The sequence below is a fragment of the Haliaeetus albicilla genome, chromosome 1, assembly GCF_947461875.1.
Source record: "Haliaeetus albicilla chromosome 1, bHalAlb1.1, whole genome shotgun sequence".
Taxonomy (NCBI): domain Eukaryota; kingdom Metazoa; phylum Chordata; class Aves; order Accipitriformes; family Accipitridae; genus Haliaeetus; species Haliaeetus albicilla.
Window position 1 is genome coordinate 68,528,975 of NC_091483.1, and position 25,919 is coordinate 68,554,893.

The following is a 25,919-nucleotide window of genomic DNA, read 5'->3' on the forward strand; positions in this document are numbered from 1 at the left end:
AAATATAGCAGCACCTGAAGTCTCTCTTCTTTCCATATTTTCTTCCATTTCCTATTCAACCTCAAACCTTTAATCAAAAGTGTTAAAAGATAACTTTTTGTAAGTACAGGTATACATTGAGTATCCTTGTGATAACTGAAAGCTATCTGAGCAACCTTTGAGAACAGTGGCCTTTTCCAGTTCAGCTGTGAAAGTGGGCAGGGGAGATAGAGTCTCTCTTCATACCACCTTTGTTCCTCCTGGAGACGTGCAAGGGGATGATGAGTGCCAGCACCTACTCTCCAAAATTCCTGCAGAGTATCAGGTGGTTCTCTTTTCTTATCTTTTTAGTTTGCCCCAAGCCTAATGCTTATTAGTGTTTAAGGAAGTCATTTGGACTGTGTCATCATCAACACACAGAAAATCTTCACTATCTATTAAATAATTGTTTTAAATATTGCGTTAAATAATCTCAGACTGAGTTTCTGAAGGCTGTGGACAGGCAGTATGGGAAATGGTTATGGGAAGGCTGTTCTTTCCTAGATACAGCCTTCAGACCTGTTCCTAACCAGCAAGTTAGTTAAGCAGGATTTAAGTTCTCTTTACCAACATAAAGGAGAAAATGCCCAAATTCTCTGATAACATGAAGTAGGACATAGAAGTAAGATTCCTATACAGACACACAGGAACAAATAGAATTAAACATGACTAAAAACTTAGTTTGTATAATTCATGTGATAACAGAGGAAAAATGGTAATTAAGAGTAGAATTGGAATTGTAAAGCCGCAGCATTAGCAGCAGCATTCTGATGTACGGAATTACTGCACTGCTTTTCACCCGTTTTCAGAAAATGGGTTTCTGGCTGAACAGGGTTGAATAACTCTAAAAAATGTCCTAAATATTTCGAATACTGCTAGTTCTCTGCAAACCTATTAAAAAAAGTATTAATACCTAGTGGTCAGGATTATTACCTTCTTGTTTGTTAATGATCTCCACATGGAGGAGCTGTAGAGTTAGAAATGATCCAAGAAAAAACACTAAGTTTTGAAAGAACAACAGTCAGAGACATATCTTCTCTTGGTTAACTGAGCAACCCCCAAATCTATCATAAATGCTGAGGGATGTGTGTCCTTTCAGCTTTTGCTAACCATAACAAGCTGCACTAGAACTTAGAAAGTTGGGTCAAGAAACATTTTTCTTTGTTAATGGTTTCTATTTGCTATATACCCAAACATGCTGGTCTTAGTAAAATGAAAATGGCAAATAAGATTTGTCCATTCATTTTTTTCCTTTCTTTGTGCCTTCAGAGACTTAAGTCAGATGTGAAAATGCTGAGAGCTACCAGCCCACACGGTAGCTGTGAAACGCGGACCTTTATAGTCATTCTTCTGACTTGCTGAGCTTTCGGCAGGACTTTTCAGAGCCCCTTCCAGATGTGAGCTCTTGAGCCTTACAGCCCAAGTCCATTTAAAGGATGCTTATACTGTGTTTCAAGGATAACCCAAAGATTATGGAGGATATACTTTATGGCTAATCCTGTCAGCACATAGGTCAGGCTACGGTGGCTGACATGACTTGTGAAGGCATAGCTTGTGTTAGCCCAAGATCACTCTTTCCATGTAGCTGAAATAATTTCTTCAAATGTAGTAATCTAAATCAGCCAAGGAATTGTCACAACTGTGACTGTACCTTCTTGTTGTCTTTGCTGTGATAACTGTTGCGGTCTAGAGGCATGGAGCCAAGGTGGTATGAGTGTAGCTTGGCCATCAGTATTTTTAATGAAGGGGAATGAAGGGGAAATTCTGCACATGGACTGAACTCTCTGTTGGTTTCTTTCCAACAAGAATCCACTGAAATAAAAATTTCTGATAGTTATTTGCAGGATTGAAGTCTCTGTGGTGGCTTGACCCCAGACAGCAATGAGGCACCCACCAGCCACTCACTCCCCCTCCCCAGTGGGATGGAGGAGAGAATCAGAAGAGCAAAAGAGAGAAAGAAATGTGGGTTGAGATAAAGACAGCTTAATAAGTGAAGGGAGGATAGGAAAAAGACCCACCAAGTGATGCAGAGACATTCATTCTACACCTCTCACAAGCAGGCTGATGTCCAGCCAGTCTCCAAGCAATGGCTACTCTAGAAAGACTACCCCCTGTTTTATTGCTGCGCTCAACATCATATGGTATGGAGTATCCCTTAGGTCCCTCTGGTCAGCTGGGGTCAGCTCTCCTGGCTGTGTCCCCTCCCAATCTCTTGCCCACATGCAGAGTGAGAAACAGAGAAGGCCTTGATGCTGTTGAGCGATAGCTAAAAACATCAGTGTGTTATTAGCACTGTTCTAGTCACAAATTTAAAACACAGCTCCATATAAGTTGCTATAAAAAATTAATTCCATCCCAGTCAGACCCAGCACAGTCTCCTACACCATAAAGTCCCTGGTTTTCCATTCCTGGTTTCCTTTTCCTGGAACAATTACTTGGTTCCTGTTTCCATTTTCCTGCTATATTTAAAAAGTGTACTTAAAATGAATGTTTATTCCATAGCAAGTGCTAGAAACATCTTGCTGTGCTTGGAACCAGTGCTAAAACCCCAAAATTACCAGGCACTGATAAACTCATAAGAGTTTACACAATATACTTCCTTAGTCAGAGTAGATCCGTCTATTCTACTCTCTCCACACACATATATGATACCCTTTATTTCAACAAATATACAAATAAAACCACTGATATTAGTGAACTGTAATGGAAGGAAGAAAACTATTCAATGCTTATTATATAATTTTATATTACATTACATTATATTATATCATTGTATTATATATATACATTTGTGTATATATACACATGTATATTTATTGATACATCTTTATCTATTTACAGAACAGCTTTAAGCTTTATGGGAAGAATCCTGAGAACAGGCAAAGACCAGAGCTATCACTGAGATCAAAAGCAGACTTTTGAAAGTCCATCTATTCTGACCAGGTCTGCATTAGAAAAAAACTAGAAAGGAAATCTAAGGTGCATTGATTTCTTAAAGTAAAAAGTAGAAAAGATAATCACTGCATCTTCCTTGAAAAAAAATACTGTTGATTATATCAGTTCAGATCAGATGTGGTTTACAGAATCCCAGGCACAACCTCAAATAAAGTGGCCAGCAGCTAGGAAAGAATGCCTTTCTAATATACCACATCTTGGCCCGTACATATTCTGTCTTCGACTCCATTCATGTTCATCCTGTATCACTCTGCAACCACACCAAGGTGTAGAAAAATTTCACCACTGATCTAGTCAATATTTGAAATGTTCTAAACCACACTATAACCCTCAGCTGATCTTGGTTCCCTTCACCTATGCAGGATCAATTAGGTTTTTTGCTGCCTGTAAAGGAAGTAATTCAGTGGAGACTGTGTGTATACATCAGAAAAAAAACTAAAACAAGTGCCTAAGTCATTTCAAATTCCCACTAAGAAAAAAAATAATCTTACCTTTATGAGAAGGTGGATTAGAACTAGAAGAGGGTTGAATCTCATATCTTATCCTCATCTGCCTGTAGTAACTCCACCAGTATTACCTTAATGCAAAGATTTTTTTTCAGCTATTCATCTGAATAAGCATATGGGGACTTTTTACTGCAGTGCTTTAATGAGAGATCAGGCATTCATGACAGCTGAAAGAATTTTTTGATTGGAGCATTAAGCTCAGTGCTTATGGTAAACAGCACTGCCCCTAAGACAGTCCCTTGTGTTCTAGTGATACGTGTCTGATGATTTCATGTAATGTGTCAAATTCTTCCTTCTCATAGATATGCATGACTTGCCATTACCCTGAGTAGACTCCAGCCTAATGGCAATAATTTACAATGGCATCTTTTTATATTTTACTCATTTTATCTTTCTGTAGGAGAGCAATCCTTTGTCTGATTGTCTTTCTGAAGCTTTTCCAGTCAGACAGACAGGCTCTTGCATTGCTCTAAACTATGAAAGTCTTAACAGACCAAGATGGCAATTAATCAATAGTTGCTTCCCCTGGCTGCAAAAGCAACTTGAGCATGCCCTGAATATAGTGAATCTATGCTAATAAATCAAGCAGCCAGCCTGCTCAAATAAAATCACAGGACAATGAAATGATTGTGCTAGGAGAATCTTTAGCTATGATTGAGATAGAGAAGTGATAACTTCCATTAGAGCCAAAATTAAATGAAAATATGTAAAATTCATATTTTGAGGTTAAGTTCTTCCTGATATTGGAAAAATCAGTATGAAACATACATTTCAGTATAGTATCCCTCCATTTTACATGATTTTTCTTCCAAGATTTTTTCTTTACAAAATATAGCCTTTGTATTCTTTGAAAGCTAAATCCTAAAGAAAAAAAAAAACAAAAACAACCAGATATTTTTTTTTGTATCTATCACATCTCATCTCTTCTTTGGTGAGCCTGCAGCATTATCAGATGCAAATATGCAGGGACCAAAACCTTAGGATCTGCTTGGATTGGGATATGTTTTCACCAACTCTTGTATAGTAACAATCATCTTTATAATTGTATCAGCATTTAACATCCTGTATAGAAGAGGGTAACCACGTGTAGTTAGCAAAGGCCATTATTTATACTTCTTTGTCTTTGATTTTGAAACAATTCAAGGAAAACTTTCTTTAAGGTTGGTTCAACATACTTGCACAATAAAATTAAGGGAGAGTAGGCACCTCAAGTTTTCCTATCCTTGTTCAAATTCAGATGGCCTCCTCCTGCCAAGGTGAAACACTCTGTAAACTCCATTTGGCATCAAAGTTTTCTGTCTCCTGTATACGTGTGGTCCACAGAATTTTCCTCTGTGTTATCTAATGAAACAAAATGAGGGATTTTCTCATCATTTCAGAAAGACATTCCTAATGGTTGTGCGCCATCACTGGCTTGGACGTCCTTGGGTTAATTAAAACCACTTACATTTTTCTGAAAACACTGCTGTCCTTGCCTACCAAGATAAAGCAACACTCTGCAGTCTGAAAACAAACTCTCCCTTTTCTGACCGCATGTGAGCGTGTGTTCAATAAGCAGCTAGGTAATAGATTAACAACTGCTAACTGCCACGTATAAGCTGGGAGCCAAGAGGGTTAGACCTCTGCTGAAGAGAAACTACACCTTGGCAGTAATGAATTTCAGAACATTTTAATCAAAATGTTGCTACCATAATGCAGCAAGTAAGTGAAGAATAACACTGCTAATAAAAACTACTGTATTCATAGATGAGGAAGGTAATCAGTAATACTAGGACTACAAATGATTAATAAAATTATTAAGCTGTTAGTTTCACTCAGAGTTAACCATTGCATAAAGGAGCAGTGGTCACTCAATTTACTAGTGTTTCAGGAATTTAGTTCGTAATGGAAATGTCAGAGCATCTGCAAATGGGAACCTCAGCATGAACTGGAGTATGCTATAAAATAACCTTACCATTTAGTCTTGTAAGGCGCTCTTCTTTTTATTAGCTTGTAATTAGTATACAGCAGTCATACAGTTTCTGTTGTTCTGTGAGTAACTTAAAGTTAACACTTGTTTGAATTAACTAGTTTTTGTTCCTTTCTTATTTGGGTTTCGCAATACCAGTTTTCAGTTAGATGCTGTTCTGCCAAATTCAGTTGTCAATTTGGGCCAGTTTGTGAAATAATTGGAAACTGCTATAGACTCAGTGAAAAGAGAGTCTAGTGCCTTTTTTTTTCATATTTATTTAAATAATATGAATTTTCCTCCAGGTCAGAAGTAACTGAAAATTATTGTTAACTGATGAGGTTTTTTCAATCTCCTTTCAAATAATTATGCCTCCATGTAAAATAGTTAGTAAACACATCTCAGTACACTGAAACCATCACTGCATTTTAAATTAACTAGCCTCTTCCAGAGAAATGCCAGTAGGCTATGGAATATTTTTCTGAAGTGTTGGGCACAGGCGGTGAGTACAGAAAAGCTGGCACTGGTGCCACTGCCCCTGTGACAACTTCTTTGTTGCTACTTAAAAGGGCTTCAGCATTTAGGGCTGTCAGCTTACTGTCTTTTGTAGATACTAGACTCACAGAATTAAAAAGGAAATAAAGTTACAGGTTCCTTGCCTGAAGCCTGTTTACCTAGGGATCAAGTGAGGTGCCAGAGAACAACCCACCAGCACAGTAAAAAGGGTACTGCACTTGGAGGTAGGGGTATGACTGCCACATTTGTTAATATACTTAGTCTTTCAGCAGGTATTTTCAGCAAAATGGTGTACGCCTACAGCCTGTACATGATTATATTTCATTAGTAAACAGTACATGAACAGGCTAGTCTGTTTTAATTATAGTAAGAATTGCATATTAAGAATGCGTGTACCTATACACTGAAAATGTTGGATTTACATACGTTGATGGTATACTTGCAGGGAACACCTGGAATGCTAGTCACATTAAAAACAAACAACCCCGCCCCCCATACCCTCCCCTCCCCCTGAAAGTAACTACAGCTTAACATCATCCATTTATTCAGGCTGCTAATTTTTAAAGGAACTCTAGATGTAGAGTGCTTAATATCACTCATTCTTCAGGTCTTGCAGCAAATATATATTCACTTCTAGTGTATATGTAAATGTAGAAAGTGAGGTTTATAATACACATGCCTGACCCTGTTCTTTTAACACAGTTTGCAAACTCACTGTAAAGAACTGCTGTTAGGTATGGTGTGCCAGGTGACACAGTGTTCAAGGAAGCCTGTGTGCAAACTGTTTAAGCTAAAAGGAATATTGTGACAGAGGTACTGATTCTACACATGTCCCTGGAGTCCCATTAAAATGAAGTCCTCCTTTTATATTCTTGGAATGTTACCTGATGCAGAGAGTCACTCTCTATCATCAGGATTGCTTGAATGCTGCAGAACGGTATTAACAGACATTAATTTGAAATGTAAGCAGCTGTTCACTGATGCTGGATCTGTTTTAATTCACTCTGCCTGAGCATTTGCATAGTGAACATCCTGGTGTCTACGCATATGACTGACAAATAGCTGATATTCTTACATGGAGCCATATTTGTAGGTGGTCTAGGGAATTCATTGATCATTTACTATTTGTAAATTAAATTAACTTTTTGCTGTTTGTATATAAAATTAACTTTTTATTCTGTGGGGAAAAAACCTATAAATTAACAGGAGCTTCACAATGTCACAAAGATGACACAACAAGCAAACTGCAGTTTGCCAATAATGCACCAATGCAACTAATAGTTTAAATAATAATAATTTCCTATACAAAAATATATGTATTTGTGGACAACATATAAGCAGCAATAAGGACTAACTTAGAAAATACTGCACTTCTTCCACATCAGTGAATCATAGTTTGGAATAAGGATAAAACCTCTTCCTCTCTTTGCTTGAACAGCAGAAAGACACCAGCTAGATTTAATTATAACAGTTCTAATGAAAATTTAAAAATGCTGATTAATTCTCTTAAGTTTTAGTCAAAAGGCAGCAGGAATATGTCTGGATTAAGATTTGCAATACAAAACTCACATTGAGATTTGGGCATCCATGGTTGTAATTCTCAGTGATTACTTTTATTTGCTAGTGTTGCCAAATGTTTTCTGTGCCTTTCTATCTTAATAAGTAAACAGCTCCCCATAAATTTGATCTTGCCAAATTAGCTGTTCAGGCTTGCCATATGTTGCATGGATCAAACTGGCTTTTGATTACTAGTCTGCACTGTTTGTTCTGCGGCAAAACTGTGCCTTGCAGTTTACAAGCAAACAGCGTTTCAGCTCTGCTAAGGGCAAGACTAAGGTATATTTTAAAATGTGCATGACAGAAAAAAAAACTTTCTTGGAAATCATAGTATAAACAAGGTTTTGCAGCATTTTTTTGTGGACAATTAGGTGCTAATTAAGCACCTAAGAAATGGAGGTCTTACTTTAATTTTGTGTACTTTGTTTTGAAGATGAAAGTTGAAGAAAACAAATGTTCTGATCATCTGATGAGGCAGCTCCCAGCAGGATTGTTGGGGTACAGTATGAATATACACTATATGCCCAGTTAGGTAAAAGGTATCCATAAGACATCAGTTCATGCCTAATTAAAACAAAACAAACCAAAAATATATTCTGGGGGCATAACAATAAAACTGCAGGGTATCCAGGCCAACCTCCATAGACTGAGGCTATATTTTATACAGCTAAATAAGTAAATCTTGGTTTACTGGGCTTTTGAAATTATCTAAGCAGGTTAGGCAAGAGATCCAGCTGGGTCAAGGTGGATCATCTCAAAGATGTAATTGCCCATATCAACAAGCACTCGACTGTAGAATTCTCTACAGAAGTTTCTGCATGCTAAAGATGGGAAGAGCTAACGTGTGTCCAGTCTGCCATGACCTCAGGGAGGGAATATCGAAGCAGCAGGAAGGCAAATCTTCTCTTGTGCAGCCTTTTCTCTCCCCGTCTCCCCCATTTTTATGAAGTAGGAAGAGTACACTGAGGTGTCCCATCAACAATGGGGCAGCTGAACCAAGACTGACATTGAAACCTATTTAGCTAGGCAAAGCTGTCAAAATAGGCAATTTTGGAAGTGATGAATGGTGGAGGGCTTGAATATTTTCAATACATTGTGATTAGTTTCACCAGTAAATGGTATTTTGTAAATGCCAACAAAAAAAAATCATTGCAACATCATCTACGAGAATATTCCCTTTCCAGGTAAAGAATATCTGGCATCTCATAGTGAGTATCTCTGAGAAAGTCTGTGGCAGAGCTGGGACAGGAACGTGTAGTTCCTTACTGTAAACCTTGTGCTTGGTCCCGTTGCCCGTGGTTCCTTACGTTGTAACTTTTCTCTCTTCCCTATTTGTAGACATTCAGCCACAGTAGGGAGGTGTATGTTGGTGGTTTGGCAGGGAGTTTTTTTGGTGATATGCCTGAACCAACCCCCTAATCTGTCACACAAAAATCAATTTATAGTATACTTACACAAGGCAATGGGGCATGATAAAGCCATACCTGAATTAGTGTCAGAACCTGAAGTAGTGTAGCTACTTTGGCTTGATGCTGTCCCCAAAGTAATTAGCCCTGATGAGACACTCATTAGCTAGGGCACATAGCCACACTAATCCAGCTGCACAGTTTTGAGGATACCTGCTAAATACTAATATTCCAGAAGATACTGTGCATACTATGTGGTGTCAGTTTAGGATTCCTGAGCAAGATAGTCCCTCCTTATCTTGTCTCTTACATTATCCTCGTTCTCTGATTCCCATCCAAACAGACACACTGTTAAATATTTTCTGATCCTTGAGTCATCCTTACGCTTATCCATTAGCCCTTGCCAGTGCTAACCACAAATCTTTCACATTTAGTGGACTGTTGTGAATAGTTTCTTACTAAATCATGCCAATCAAAAGCGCACAAGGCAGATCTGATGGCTGAACTTGATCAGAAAGCATCAAAGGTAGCTGAACATACATAGATTAAGAGATAGTCCTGGCACACAGATCAGACCCTTAGTGTTTCAAGTAAATGAATCCCATTCCCCACATTTCTGTCCTGCGCTCATTGCAGAATTACACTTTTTCTTCCTTTTTTGGCTTCTGATTGTTTTACAGAAAGTAAGAGTCTCCTCATGACCAAACCAGTCCAGACAATGCCTTGCCTACAGCTTTGTCCCTTTGTCTCACTCCATTTACGTCAGATGGGAAAGAGTCAAAGAGGAAGACCTGCCTATATCTTACACCAATTTCTACTTTTATCTCTTCTTGCATCCCACCTTTTATTCTTTAAGTATTTCCCAAGCATATATGATAAATGTCCCACTTACTTTTCTCCACTAAAACCACCTGAAGCAACTGAGCTACAAAGGCACTAGCTGCTCTACCCATTCTTTAGGTGACGCCTATTCCCAACTCTGAATGCATTTTTATGTTTGTCTAATGCTTGTTCTTCCACTGTCATCATCTTTTTCAGGTTAATATGCATTAGACATGGTCCCATAATAAAATCTGATGATGTAACCCACCTCTTTACATACACAAAAGCTGGCAGAGAGAGGAGCATAGATCAGTCCTGTGCAGTTGATCCCAGCTTTTAGACCCTGTACAGTCACTAATTCTGAGGGAGCTTGAATTTGTTTCTGAGCTTTGTGTTTATGACCATCTCACCATAGTGAATGCTGTCCTTAATGCAGAATAATAACAACATATTTTGATTTTTAAATGTTCTCCAATACATTTTTGTGACGGGCGGTAATGAAATGTTGCAAAGCTAACTTTGAAATGCTTTGTGGAATGGTTTTCATTTCACAAAAAAACACTGAACACTATTATCCAGTGCAACTTGTTGAGGGCATTGCAGGATACACCCCTCAATGGCTGGGAAAAGCTCTTTTAGAGAAGATCATGATCTAATAAAGTTCTTATCCTTGTTCATGAAGAGGGAAGGACTTGGCTAAAGTAACACCTAATTTACGCAAACACACCTTGTCACCCCACCATAGCTGGGTTGGTTTTTTGGGTTGTTTTTTTTTTTTTGTGCTAAGAATGAGAACTGGCACTTTTCCAAGGAGGTGTGTCAGAGGTAAACAGGGTACTGAAGTATCCTATTGTGTTGTAATAGTCTTGCTGGAGACCTGAAGGTGTGTCTCTGCCTTTATAAATACCACGCTGCTTTTACAACTATCTCTGATTCTTTTGAAAGAGGCAAGTTGCTTCAGGAGTTGCGTTTGGGTATCTCCAAGCCCTGTGCAAGGTATGTCTTTCAGTTATCTTACTTTTGCACTGTTCCATTTGTAACAGAAGGTGACTGTCACATCGTTGCTTATTTTAACATTATTAGTTGCTGTACTTGCAACAGAACTGTAAATACCACATGATGTTCTCTAAAGAGGGTTTTATGGAGTGAAAATCTCTGTGTATAGTATAAGGTATGATGCAAGTCAAGTAAGAACTATGCAAAAGTAGGACCTGCTCACATCTGCTGCTACCTATGTATTCTAGATTCTAAATTTATGTAACTAAAGATATTTGCAGATAGTTGAATGTTGAAATAGGTTCCTTATTAGCATGCCTACACATGAATTTCTGCTTTTTAACACGGAAACTTGGCTACAGAAATGGCTATGATGGAAACATCTGAAAAACACATTTAGGGATTTAGTCAACTAAATGCCAGATTTAAACCTTCGGCTATTATGGTATGCTCTGATCCTGAAAGCTGCTTTATAAAGAGAAACACCTACAGAAATAAATGTGCTCTGTGCAGACACAGGGATCAGCTTGATAATAATCTGCTAACTAGCTACATTTCAAAACTGAAGTTGCATATTTATCCCTTGAATTTGGTAGGTTTAGACACAGTTCAGTACACTGCAGGTGTCTTCAAAAGCGAAAAGGTAGTTCTGTTTGTTTAGCAGTCAAGGTGTCAATAGTTATTTTTTGGTGTCTGGAAAGACTACTATCATTTTTTTCAACAGAAAACTGAAATATTGGCATAACCAGTGAACTAAGACAATTTTCAGGATGCCTAAGAATTAATTTTGCTCAGCTTGAACCAAATGGTTTCCTTTCTGTCTGGTATATTTTTGAAGAATAGCCAGAGGTTGGAGTCAAAATCGTTTATGTGCTGTTTACAAAATGGGAGATCATGGGAACAACAACTGCTTTATATGTTATAACTTAAGATATCCATCTGAGATATTGACAAATCCCAGGTTCAAATTCCTTCTCTGACTAAAGAAGAGATTTTAATTAAGGTACCTCAGTCACTGGGCAGTAGCACGTCCTGGGAGTGACTCTCTTCTGTTCCACGTTGCATAGATAATTAAGTAATTGAGTCAGGAGTACTTACTCCATAGCCATCTGCAGTTCTCAAGGATAATACATAATGGTTCTAGAAACCAGGTGTTATTCACACAAAGGACAGAGGATTTTGCCAGTAACATCATCTTAATAGGTATCAAAGAGCAGTGCAATACCATGTCTGAAATAATGCAACTGTCAAATGGAGTCCAGCATTAAGTGAAAATGTTTTTATATTTTTGTTTGTTTGTTTGTTTTGAAGGCAGATAACAAGCAAAACAGAGATCATGAGGATCAAAAGCTTTGGACTTCTTTGTGTGTTGATTCTGGTCTCCCAGATACTACTAGCCAACTGTGAAAGGCAGAAGGAAAGAAAAAAGGGAAGACAAAGCATAGAAGATGGTGGAAAAAAACAAACTGAATCTAACCAAGAAAACGAAAAAGGGCGGAAGTCAAAAGGAGGAAAATCATCTCCTAAAGGCAAGTTTAAAACCAAAGAAAATGCTGAGTGCACCTGGGCAGTGACTGACATGCATGCTGCTACTGTGCACATAGAGTGCAAACATGGTGACAGCGAGTTCTGGTGCGAATTCTCTGGAGACCCTTCCACCTGTGCACAGTATGCAGCAAACCAGAAATCTTACTGGAAACAAGTTTCTCGATCCCTAAAGAAGCAGAAGCAGATCTGTCAAGACCCCAAAAGCGTCCTAAAACCTAAAGTATGTAGGAAAGGCCCACGAAGTGCTCATCTCAAGTTGACCCACTCAAGCCTACTAACCTCAGTGGGTCCTGCAAAAGGGAACACAATTCATCAAGCAAAAGAAGTTGTTCAGCCTCCAGCAGCTGCCTCTGTGACTGAAAAAGAGCTAGAACACAGTCCTCAAGACTGTGTTGAAGACATAGATTATATTGATCAGAGAAAGGTGGCTGAGGAATACTGTCCCCAAAGCTTGCTTTCTTTCTGCAACTTTTTTATCACAATGGTCCAAGACAAAAAGTGCTGAGGAAGTGTTTCTAAAGCTCTGTATCATGGAAGTCCGGTCTCATCTAAGTTACTGCAAACTATTCCAGATTTTATTCTCATGTTATATAATGTATATAAGAAAAAAAGGAATATATTTTTCTGATTTTGTATATACACAACAGACTACAGTTGACATAGTTGAAGATGTTATAGATTTTATTTGCACATAGATTGCTACACAGGTGTTACCAATGGATGTTACATACTCTACACAGAAGTATATAAGCAGTCTCCTTGCCCCTCTTTGAGCTGCGCTAGCCAAAGTGATGAGTTCAGTGCTATGCACTTCTTGGTTATATACAATACTTTTGACCTAAAAATTATTAAGAAAAATAAACTTCAAACTATATTCCAAATATTCTGGCTGTCTCTGTGTTTAACTAGATTTCTCTGTAAGTGTTAAGTCTTTGTCAAAGATCGATCTTTCACAGGACCTAGGCAAAGTGTTGCTTATAAAGCAGTTTTTAAAATACTTCTGCAGCTTTGCAGACTTCAGCTTTCTCAGCCAGTGAAAGCAACATTTTGAGAGGGAAGTATGAAGTATAGTAGCACATGGTACTCATTTTCTGGCAGGTAAACAGAGATGCAGAGAGAAAATGACTTATACAAGTTCGTACACAGGCCCAAGACTGGACCCCTTACTTAAGCAGCTAAAGAGCTTGTGCTCAACACTGCCTGTATGTTCTTTCAGGTTCCACTGTGTGTTATCTTTATGTATGCACAACACTAATAAATACTTTTCTATTCATTAAAATTCACCTGTACTTAAAAAAAAAAAAAGAAATCCAAACTCTACAAGAATAGAGATTTTAGAAAATGTAAAGCTAAATAATGACAACTGACCTTTTCTATTTTTGAAACTCCAGCTGGAAGAAATGTAATATACAAGTTACACTTTTCCAGTGGCTCTGGGCTTGGAAGGATGGTCTTCTATCACAGTGGTCCACTTGGAGAAGCTTGAACTTTCATGAAATACAATTTCTCTGAGCATTTCTAGCAAAGTAAACTAATACTTCTGTTTCTTGAGAAAATACAGTCTGTTCCCTTCTGTAATTATCTCATTGCTAGAATATTTGAGAGAATATTTTTAAGATAGGTAGTTATGAGTAATTCACCTCCTGCCACTTCTCTCTTTTCCTTCATTCTCACATGTACTCACTTTTTATTTAAATGAGCATGTCTGGGGAGGTTGTTTTAATGCTACCCTGTCTTGTTGCTACAGCAATAAAGGCCCTTGCCATTATTTAATATCAGTTAGTATTTTCTTTGCAATGAAGAATAAACTTAGCAAAATGCTTAAATTTAGATGGAAGTCCTCAATAAGGGAGGAAGGTGTTACTAAACAGACAGCTTTGCTTTTTTTTTTTTTTGCTTGTTAGTAGGGGTCAAGTCTTCTTACACAGGGTTGAAATTATTTTGGCAGAGTCAGGAAGAAGGCATGGCATCAGCTCAGGCATTAGCTGCAGTATTTTAAAGAGGACAGTATTCTGAAGGCTCTCATAAGTACCTCATGTGATATTCAGTTACATTTTTTTGCTACTTACAATACTGCAATCTCTATGTGACTAATATCTTGAATGTGGGATGCTGGTATTAGTCGGGCAAACTGTGTTTGAGGATTGAGCTGTATTTTACCGAGTCCAAATGGCAAAAAAGAAGCAGGGTCTTCTTACTGATGTTCCAACCGCGGCACACTCTGTGGAAACACTATTAGCAGGCTGTGCAGGAGAAATTCTGTTGGACTGATGCCCACAGCAAAGCAAAATTCCAGTGAAAAGGGGCATCAATACTAATTCCTGTAGAGGCTGGAAGACACAGCCATTCTGGTGCCAAACAGGCTGGAGAAAAAGCTTCCAGCTCCTTATTATTAAGGTAGGTACGTAAATACTGGAAGTGCAGGTGAGTTCCAGCTGCTAGACACCTTGTGTGTTGGCCTACACCACTTCACATTAGGAGATTGTTGAGATAAGAAAGTGGAAAGATGCAAAGGAAGGATTAGGAGCACATATTTGGCTCAAGCAATAATACACTGTAGCAATTAATTATGAATATCTAATCTGGTATACAGACACCTGCATAATAGTCCCAGATCACAACCAGAGCACTGGACAGGCCTGGCTTAAGAGGCTCAATTGCTCCAGATGTTTTGGAAAATGCCCAATCCTAACTACCCTTAGCTGCTGTTACCCTCACGAGTATTACAGCAAGTACTTTGTTGCCTGAAGCATGATCTGCCCTGCTCTGAGTTGCCAGGAGGCACTGCTCTCCCTGTGGCTGCTGGCCAGCCAAGCACACTGAATTTGCAGTGACATATCCCAGAGCAAATTCCAGCTCGGGATTCCAGAGCTGTGAGTTACATCTCTGCATGCAGGACTGTCAGAACCTGGACCCATGTGTGGGAGCTGCGCGCTCCTCTCCGGGGGATGCATTACATTTCTGCTGCTTCATCTTCTTGTTTTCTTTCAGGACTGACTTTTATCTTCATGTGTGGCTCTTTGCAGGAGGAAAACATGCTCGATCTCAACAGTTCCTGAGTGCATTTCACCTGTGATGCATGCAGTTGTGCCAGTATCCTACAATGACAGTGTGGAGCATCAGGAGAAAAAGGACATCTCCGTGCAGCCTTTTTCCTTGGAAGGTGGGCTAGTGTCACAGCGCAGATCTCAAAACTGTCTCAACCAAAGGGTGGGATTTTTAAGGGCACATTTCAGAATAGCAGGGTCTGAGGCAAATGTATCTGGAGTCTAACTTCATGAACAACCTTTTCCATAATTGCACGGACTACGAGTCTATGGGTAAGGGCATCTAAGTTTTCGTTGCACTTACCAAGCCTCGTGTTTCAGTCCTACACCTACAAAGCAATCACTTCACAGCAATTACATATGAGTTGCTTTTTTCTGGGCATTTACAGAGCCAGTTAGGTCAGTATAACTTTGGTGCTTCTGGAGTCAAGCTGGTTAGGATAAATAAAACATTCCCTGGCATTCTTCATCTTAGGATCTGTGGTCATTATGAAAATATTCACAGCTGAGCTTTATTCTGTGCATCTTTTCCCCAGATGCACTAGTTGTCATTGCGTCAGAACTGCATGTTTGAATAACTTGGAATAATGGTGGTAGTGACTTTTATAACACCTTCTGTAGTAAGGCAAACAGTGAAGGAAAACAATGAATGGATTTAAATTATGTCTGTGCAGCCCAAGTCCTCTGTCCTACCATATCGAAAACATAAGGATCTCTGCTTTCTTTGCATCAGCCCGAGTTATGGAGAATCAGCCCCATTTTACACCTGGGGAAATGAAGTATAGGAAAACTGGATGACTTTGACAGTCATGGGAAGAAAAATCAGTGGCTGAATCAGGAACCAAACAGAGGTCTTCAGAGTTCCCGTGGTCCCCTTCTCATGCCTCGTTATTAGATCATTCTCCACAAGAACTACATGTATATGTTCTTGAAAATACCCAGCTAACTTCTAGGTATTTTAAAATTATTAAGAATGTCTTTGAGAAAAAGTAGCTTATTTTCTAGGCAATGTAGTTTGTTTCTCCAGACAACCCTGGGTATTATAATTTGAATATTTACTTGGGAAGAAGGATAGGGCTTTGAAGATAGGAAACTCATTGTAGCTTCAGAGATAAAGAAGTTTCAGGGAGTTTCCCTGCTCTTGCAATATGGAATACTTATACATTTGGTAACTGCTTTAGACTATGGATGATCTTTTTAGGGGGACCCAACCCCCACATACTCCCACAAATTCCCAAACTCTCACCAAATTTTGGAGAGTCAAAAAATGGATTTTTTAAAAAAGGGGAGAGAAAAATTTGAAAGTAAGAGTTTTCCCAAAGTTATCTCCTAATATATGACAGTCTTATCTAGAAAATTTAGATATATCTTTGTATTCACTAGGAAATGGGGAGACATTGTTAATGCCCAGCAAATGGCTCTGGCAGTGCAGTACTCCTTAAAAATCTGTAAAATTTCAGTTCCTTTAACTTTAAAGTTTTTATTCTTTTATTATTTTCTGCAGTGTATTTTCTACTCACTTTCACACCAATTTCATTTGAATGAGTTTCCATTCCTTTTGCAACCTTCTTTATTCATTTACCACTTTGGCAACAGTACAGATTACATATCTAATCTCATATGTTGCATGACTATTTGTAGGAGAACAGAGCTGAGTGACTCAGCGTTCCTGCTTCCCGGAGTGCCCTACCCTCCTCTTCCCCTGAGGGGGCCAATGAGTACCTACCGCCTGATATCACCTCACCTGAATTTGACCAACCATAGCAGAGACTGAGTGTTCAGACAAGAACATTTTACATGGCTGTGCTCAATCCACATACACATAGCTGAACCTAGATAATAAATCCCACTCCCTTTTCCACCTTTACCTTATTTTTTTTTTCTGATGCTGCCCTGAGCAAGGCAGCTCAATACTTGTTGGTAGCTGGTGCAACTCATCCCATGCCTTTGCCTGGTTTTCGTTCCATTTCAATATATTATATTGTTTGTTCCTCCAGGCTATTTCCAAGAGTGACACCACTTTGATTAGCACACTGGGAATTGATCAGATGGAAAAATCCAGCATCAAGAATGGGAAGTTCAGCAGTTCCAGCCTGCAGAGGTTTCTTGCAATCTTGTCACTAGGGTGGTGGTACTATCCCATTCCTGGCTGGAGCATGCATGGCTCCTGCCTGTTAGCACCATAAATGGTTTAACAAATGCAATGGATCTCAAGGCCACTGTAGGTATTCCTGTGTTCTAACATCTTTGAGCTTCTCTCTGCTCCCTCCCTTGAAAGAGTAAGGGAACTTTGAACCCTGGCTGCAGTCATCACCTCTCTTCAGACAGCCAGAGAGGAGAAGGCAGGGTGCAAGAATCCTAGTAGGGTTAGGGTTATCAGACACTGAACACCTAGAGGTTTCGAAAGGATATCCAGGTGCCGCACTTGCTCCTTCCATTGCCATTACTGCAGTGAGATAACACAGGGTCACACATAAAGAGAGGGGACTGGCCATGTCACAAAGCTTTTTACCTGTTTGTAAAGCTACTACTAGCAGAAGAGGATGTGTTACGGCCCTCTTATCTCTTTAACAAGGATTCATATAATAGGTTTTTCTGGAAACATGCTCCTATCCATGTAAAGTGTGTATTTTATTCAGCTACTAGAACTTCTTCCAAAGCTGCTTATTAATCCCTTATTAATCTAGAAATAGGTGTTTTAAGACAAAGAAGTGATAATGAGTAGGTGGGAGAACTGTGAAGACATCCCATGAAGTTGTTGCTACCTGGCTGCCTCAGTCACTGATCATACCAGGCCCCGTGTAGAAATGATAGACTTAATTAACCTCAAGCTCCCAGTGGACCATGGAAGTCTCACACTGATTTCCAGGCAACAGACACATCAAAGAGACTTTGTTATATAATGAGAGCCTGCAACATGTTCAAAACTGTCTGCAAGTGTGCACATATAAGCACTCTGGTGCTTTGTGTATGCCAAGGAAGAGGAGAGTTCCAGTCAGCCAGAACGTTTGATGTTAAAATGAATCTTGAAATCCAGGAATTACAATATTATCTGTAACAGGAATGTATTCTATACATCCATAATATGTGCACTAATTATATGTAATGAGGATGCTTAGATAATAGAATATTATTTATATAATATGAGTTACCTTTACATCTGTTGCCTGAAGGTGAAGTGGTTTCTAGAGTCACTCTAGAGGTGGTGTGATTCCCTGGAAACTCTTGGACTGCTTTGGGGCCATTCCACAGCAGCTGAATCCCTACAGATGTACATGCCATGGCAGCTCTGTTCATACTTCTTGTTCCAAAGGGGTCTCCAAAGGATGGCTGCAGTTCTTCCCTGCAGTGCGAGCTTCCAGGGAATTTTGTGTCTTGTCTTTTATGCCTGCAGGTATGAACATGGTCTTTGCTCTGTATGTGTGGCAGCCTATAGAGCTTAGTGTCCTACAGGGAGAACTCCAGTTAAATGTTGACCTTAGAGACTGTATATTCCTCACTTACATTTGCAAATGACACAGAAGTGAGCTAGAGAGGTCAGTTTGTGAACAAAGTTGGGACATTAGGTGTGCTGGTTTGTGTGAGATTTAAGTTGATATCTTGCCTCTGAAAAAATCCTTATGCAAAGCATTAGGGGTTGTATGTGCTGCTGCAGTTGGGGTGTTTGGGTTAACAGCATTCCACTTGGGTTAATGATCAGGTTGCTGGCTGTACAAGGTCATTAGAGCTCTCAGATTACTATCATTGTAAGAGCGAAGATGTTAGCTGATGATGTCCTGGCCAGTGTCCAGCCAGGTAATTATGCTCTGCTGCCCAAACTCTCCTTAGAATTTCAATCAGATGCAGCTTTCTTCGCCACCTTAAACTGCTTTGTGCTCTGACCACTAACATTTAGATGTGGCTGGTTTTACTTAGGCAGCGGGCTGGGAGGATGTTTACTGAAGTCCCTCCAAACCTGAAGGAGGATCAGTTGTTAAGGTAATTTCCAACTGTTATTTAGAGAGAAGGCAAAAGGAAAATTAAAAGTGAAGGTGTAAAAACAAAAGCAGGAAAGCTGCCGTTTTCAGAGAGGTAGAGTTAATGTTAACAAAGTCTTCTTATTTTTTATCTTGAACGTCCCTGTGCTTGTTGTTTCTTTTATACTACAACCCACAGAATCCTTTTAGCTTTCATTCAAATAAAGGAATAGTCCAGCCCTCCCAGTATGAGTAAGGCTTAAAAACACAGACAAGTCCACATCAGCAGTTCAAAAGCCAAATGCCAAACACGAGGACCCCCTATTTATTAATCCCTTAAAAACTGCACTCTAACTTAATCTTATAAGGGTGACCTATGTCTTTTAAGTGCTTCAACTACGTAAAATGGAGGGAGAGGTCCCAGGCAAAGGAATGGGAGCAGTATTAATAGAAATTACATTTGCAGAGTTGAGTTGTTTTTTCAAACTAAAAGGAAAGAAAATGTACATGCAAAAGAAATACTAAGAAGAGGTCATGTGAAATTCTGTAGGTGAGATGCTTAGTGATGAATAAAAATATAATTCACAGAAAACAGACTGATAATTATGTCTACTTCATTCAGTGTATTTTATTCAGAGTATAGGGGAGGCTTATAAAAAAAAAATTCTATCCCCGTAATTAAAAGGCTTCGAAGAATAGTGTGTGTTGCTACATTATGCAGAAAAAAAAAAAAAAAAGAGGGGGGGAAAGACCTATTTTAACATACAATAATTTTACTACCAAAAGTAAAACAAACCTGTCATGGTATTAAAAAGACTTCAGAACCTGAGTATGTACTTTTTCCTCATCCAGCTGGAGCATGTTTGCAAGCAAAGTTCCAGTGGAGTTTCCCTTTCCAAAAGCTGGCAATGTTGAGCTGGATGCCACTGCTATCATATATAATATTTCTTGCTTGACATTATGAACCTACTGCTTATCTTCAGGCAGATGTTGAAGTACCAACTTGTTTTATACCCCTTTGTGGCAATGAAAGAACAGAAGATGACATACATAAACCAGGATCATTCCAGATGAACATCACATAAATTTTGTGTCTCCTTCCTCCCTAAGAAGAACAGATAAGTATGAGTCAGGGGCATATAGGAAAAAAAAAAAAAAACCCAACACAAAACCGAGAATTGTTTAGAGCAGGTTTAGTGAGGCTTGGCGAGTCATTACAAAGTCCTGAACTGGCAGGTGCTTGTTGGCTTTTTGAGCCCTTCCCCTTAAACACTGTAGGCATTCCTTTTTTTCCCTAATTTTTTTTTTTTTTTGTACCTAGTACTGCAGCACTGAGCTCACCTTAATGCCTGAATTTAGGCTTTTATTAGGAGCTGATGATACCAGATTATGCATGCATGGCTCATCTGAATTTTCCCTATGCTTGCTCCTGTAGACAGTTCTGGCAAGAGTATAGCTAATATTTCTATTAGTATATTGCCTTCAGTCTTTGGAAGCAGGCAAGATTTACTTAGAGATGAAAACTAACTCTCCTTCCTACAGAGCACCAGTCTTCGTATCAACCTTCCTATCTCTTGCCAAATGAATGTTGAATTTGGCTTCTCCTTACTATTTGAAAACTTTGTGTTTGTATTCCTTGACAGGCCCTGTGTTTTCCTCTTGAGGTCCACCCATTTACACAAAACCACTGTTTTCAGGGACCTATGTCTATTCAATACTAATGGAGCTCCTCTGGACTTACGTGAGTACTACTCAGAAGTAAATTTGGCTAATAGCCTATCATTAGGATTAGTTTTATTCTTTGAAATAGCTAGTGTAAATTGCTATTGACCAGTAAGCCAGAGGTGGCCAAATAATTAACTGCTTTCAAATAGAATTAATTGAATAACTGAAAACAGGACCAAAGAAGAAAATAGCACAGGCACGAAAAATTACTGTCAACAGCTCTCTCTTTCCACACTCTTTGTTAATGTAAAGAAGTGTCACATATTTTAGGCTTTTTCATGAATACAAGACGCAACTGCTACATGAGTTCAGCAAACACTCCAGTCAATATGACCCCACTGATACCTAGAGGTAAGGTATCTGACATGACGAATATGAAAGTTCTTCAGTTTCCAAAAATATGCAGCTCAATTCTCTTCATGATGGAGCCAGCATATTGAGCAGTACTTCTAGGCAAGGTATCTTCTACTTTGATAATGGGGTATCAAATGATCATAGTGTTCGAGCATACCTCTCTCCCTTACATTTGCCTGCAATATCTGGTTTGAGAGGATTGCTCATCCACGCAGTACATAATATTGACTTCCTAATGTTGCCTTGTTAGATAGTCGTGTGACACAAAGAGTTGCTCTCAACTCTTCATCCAGACAGCTTGTGGAATTAATTGAGAACAGTAGTTGTGTAGTCGCTAACTTTGTTCTGCTCAGATAGATAGCGCTTTCTTACTTTTCCTGGAAATAGATGTGTCAGGAAATTTTAGAGAAAGGTAGAGGCTCTGTCTTTATGAATTCAAACAGCAAGATGAGAGGAGAAAGAGAAAATGCGCATTGCTGCAGGAACAACAGAAGCTTCTCTGTTGCTCAAGTTTGGACAATGGGAACTGTTTGGGTTTTTTTGGCGGGGGGGAAATGCAGACTCAGTAGAACTGACCAATATCTCCTTTTTTATGTCTTCTGATTATGGAACTACAACTTTTGAAAAAGTTGAAAGCTCTTTGGGCGGTGATATAAGCAACAGGTGAGATCAAACCCCTGGAAAGTAGATGAAGCCATCATGTATCTGTAAGTGTCGTTGGCTGTTCTAAAGATAATTGCCTTTCATGATTCCTGTGGAGCTGACGTAGGTTCTGCCACACATCATAGGAAGATTTGTCTTTCTTAGAACATGCTAAAGAAAAATTAGCCACATTTCATACATCTGCAGAATGCTCACCAGGTGCTGTAATGAAATCTTTTTTCTCCATTACTACCATTAGTCAAAGTCAGCAAGAAGCAAAAGAAACAACAAAATACCGAAGACTTTCATTCATAGGGAGAGAAAGCCACCTTTGTTCAGGGCAACAACAAAAGGCCCAGCTCAATGGTCCATCTTAATGAGTGTAAACCCTATTGCTTTTGCATCCTGCAGCTTTCTGTTCTGCAGGTCTGGGTAGTTTTCTTTAAGTCTGAAGTACTGAAATACTCACCACTGCTGCTAAGTCAGGTCGATGAGAACTTATCCTCTGTGGAGACATGAAAATTCATCACTAGCAACATCCAGCAATCAACACAGAAATTAATGTACTGAGGTATACCGGCAGAGAAAATATCAGGTTAATTTGTTTTTTGCTGGCAACCTTTGACTCTTATGAGTGCAACAGTTTAGATGCATTTATGTTTGTATGCAGGACTGCATGTACTTGAAGATCGATTCAGAGGGAAAAAATCACACAATTTAAAGATTTCAGAGTTGCAGGATTCAGAAAGTAGAATTTCTGTTTTGGGGGAACAGTGGGCAGACCTGATCAGTGAATGGTTACTTGCATGTTACTGAGATTATTTCTGTTTTACAAATATGGGAATGAAGACAGAAGACTAAAACAAGACTGTATGTTAATGTAGCAGTAGAATCTGTAGGCTGAATCTGTTCACAGTTTAAGTGCATTGAAGTTTCTGGACTTATATTAAGTATTAATTTGGTTTCAGAATTTGCAGAGTGAATGTTCATTTCTTTGAGTCACTACAGAATGGCACTTGGGAACATCATGAAGCCAAGTGACCAGGAGCTAGCAATTTCACTGAAACTTCTGATTAGTCTGTCTGAATGCAACAGTGCTCTCCTTGTGAATCTTTTAGGACTTCCACCAGCACCTACATCCTCCAGGAGCTCAAAATGTCAACACTTGTATCAGCTTCTCAGTTCCTCCAGAAACTGGAAGTGTTTATATGGGTGTATGGCTGAACATAAGCAATAGGAACAATCATGAAGTGGGAATCCAACCAGTTCCTAGATTCTGGAAAAACTGATATGTAATGCAGAGCCAGTCTATAAACTTAATCCAACTCCCCTGTTAAAATTATCAGTCTAGTGGACAATCTACTCTATTCACTAAATCAACTGAATAGCTTTAATTTACAAGCAAAAGAAATCAGCTTAAAATTTTGAGCATCTTAAAAACATTTTTATTAGATTATATAACCAGTCACGTGAACAGAAATGTGTGGAAAAAGGCAACTTAAAATTATATGCTCACATAAAGTATATAAATTCTGTAAAATAGCTGTGTGCCCAAAAAGATCCAGGCACATATATTCTGGCTGGTATTGTGACTGGGATATCCAGTTATCTTGGAGTGTTATTCCCAGTCTTGGGCTGGTTGCTCTGGATTTTTGTTGATGATGGAAAGTTCTTAAGGGTGCCGTTCCCTTGTAGCCCAGAGGTCACACTGACTGTTGGTAGTGAGCAATAGTCTCATCCAGTGGCTGCTATCATGTCACAATATCCCTCCTAATGTAAGTACAGAAAGAAACAGACTTCACTGTTTGTAGTAACACTTGAAATGTTTGTTTTCTTTAGGCATGTTCCCACTGGTTTAAATGTTCTTATTACTGCAACCAGCTATGACGAGTTACTGCTCATCATAGTCACCTCAGATTTCATCTACCAATTGCAGGAGTGCAGGAGACCTACAACATATCTGCTGTCTGCTAGAAATGCCTTTGAGACTAGACAATCTTATGGTCCTATTTTCTCTCCTGTATTTGGGTTGCTAAGTGTTTCCAAACGCCTCTGGTCCTCAGAAGTCAATCAATAGCGTCTAAAACTTGACCTCTGAAAACTCAATGTTATAAGAAAAGATATTTTTGTGGAATCTGGGAGTGGATCTGGATTTGATCCATCAGCTGATGAATTAGAGGTAGCTGAATTATGCTTCAGAGCTCTGATGGAGGATATGCAGTGCTCCTTCTACTGCGTGCCATTTCGTCATACGGTACTAAATCACCAAACACACATACTGCTGGTGCACGAGAAACAACAAATAATGGGCACAGTCTGAGCGGTGCATGGCAGCGCAGTGCATTCAGGAGCCACACTGGCTCCAGGCTGGAGGTATAAAAGAAATATACTTTGAAAATCATTGTAGAAAAACAATTACCAGTGGTCCTCTTGTACCAAGTTGATTTATTGCACATTGGATATGCATCTGTCTGGCAACAAGCAGCACATATAAACAATGCCTTCTTTGCTTTTTCCAGAAACCACCTTGCTTCACTGAGATTTGTGGAGACCTCCCACTGAGATGCTAGTATGCAGTGAAGTCTGTCTGATGAAGGCATCATTACTGGTGAGCTGCCAGGTAAGCTCCAGCTTGGAAAAAGAGTTTGAAAAATATCCTTTTTCACCCACAAGGAAATTCATGTGCCTCTTTTGTGGTCAGCATCTCAAAATCTATGAGTAATGGATGCAGCAAATGAAGCGAGCTGACAATCCTGGCCACCATTTTGTGCAGACTTTTAAATACATGTGCAGTGATTTTCTGCACAATTCAAAAAGTTTCATGTCTTCTACATCCACATTTAAATCACTCAAACCTGTATGTTGCACTAAAATATCTTCCCTGGCCCCATCGTTGCTTTAGACTTTCAGACTACACTGACGGCTGAGCAGGTCTGCAGTATCCTGCCTTAGAGATAAAACACCATGCTCCAAGGAAGCTCCCAAAGGTGGATGTGAGTCCCTTTCTTATACCTTGTAGCTGAACTTGGCTTGCGCTTGCCACTGTAAGGAAGACATGAATTCAGGTTAAATGCTGTCGAAATAGCCCTGCGGTTATCACAAAGGTGTACATACAAAAAATTCAGCCTTTGCCCAAAATTTTGGAAAAATCAAAAAGCAGTAATAATATAATGATAAGATCAAGTAATGGTACCTGCTGCTAGATATTTTGTTTAATGGCCGTTTGTATGAAGAGATCAATCAAATGTAGAATGAAATATTCAAACACTCAGACCTAAGACTTCAGTTTAGCTAAAAGCCTACAATTACTCATTGTTCATTCGTTATATATCATCTGCTAATGAAGAAAGATTAAGTGCCTCAGGATACATGAGGGACGTGTTTGACTGCATGTAATACACTAACCAAATCTTTGTAGCGCTTTGTAAAAAGCAGCAGTAGAGAGTACCCTGATGAGGAAAGCTGTTGGCATTTTGGCTCAGCAGTGGCAAGACCTGGGACAGGAATAAGATGGGAAATAACGAGCAGCAGCAGAGCAACAGTAAAGGTCATGCTGAGTGGTGTTGCAGAAGGCATGAGTTGAACTCACCAGCAGCCCTGCACAGTCATTCTCAACCACAAGGGTTATATGATGATAGTAAATACCATGTTTGCTAGTAATAGAGCAGAAACCTGTTATAATAAATACTGTGGAGATAGTGGAAAAGAGAAATGTGTTGCAGCTTGTTTTTCCTTTGGGGAAATAAACTAGAAGAACAATGTGCGTGGCCTTGCCTGAACTTCATCTCTTTTTCCATCAAGAATTGTTGTCCTGGGTTTCTCTGAGGACTTCAGGCACTTACCTAGGATTTTGGACTTCTAGTAGTTTAAACAGAGCTGAAGGAAAACAGCACATGCATAGTATGTTAATAAATTCTGGATGT

The 25,919-nt window shown here is 39.1% G+C and overlaps 1 protein-coding gene across 2 annotated transcripts; it reads left to right on the top strand.

Annotated features, from left to right (window-relative positions):
- Window positions 1-10,502: 10,502 nt before the first annotated feature.
- On the top strand, window positions 10,503-13,153 carry FGFBP1 (fibroblast growth factor binding protein 1). 2 transcript variants are annotated; one of them, XM_009930801.2, is made up of 2 exons: window positions 10,503-10,724; window positions 12,040-13,153. In XM_009930801.2, the coding sequence occupies exon 2, from the start codon at window positions 12,061-12,063 to the stop codon at window positions 12,775-12,777; it is 717 nt and encodes a 238-aa protein (XP_009929103.1). In that variant the 5' UTR covers window positions 10,503-10,724; window positions 12,040-12,060; the 3' UTR covers window positions 12,778-13,153. The 2 variants fall into 2 exon arrangements, with proteins under 2 accessions (XP_009929103.1, XP_069642640.1); XM_069786539.1 differs by having other exon boundaries at window positions 10,531-10,724; window positions 12,036-13,153.
- Window positions 13,154-25,919: the final 12,766 nt, after the last annotated feature.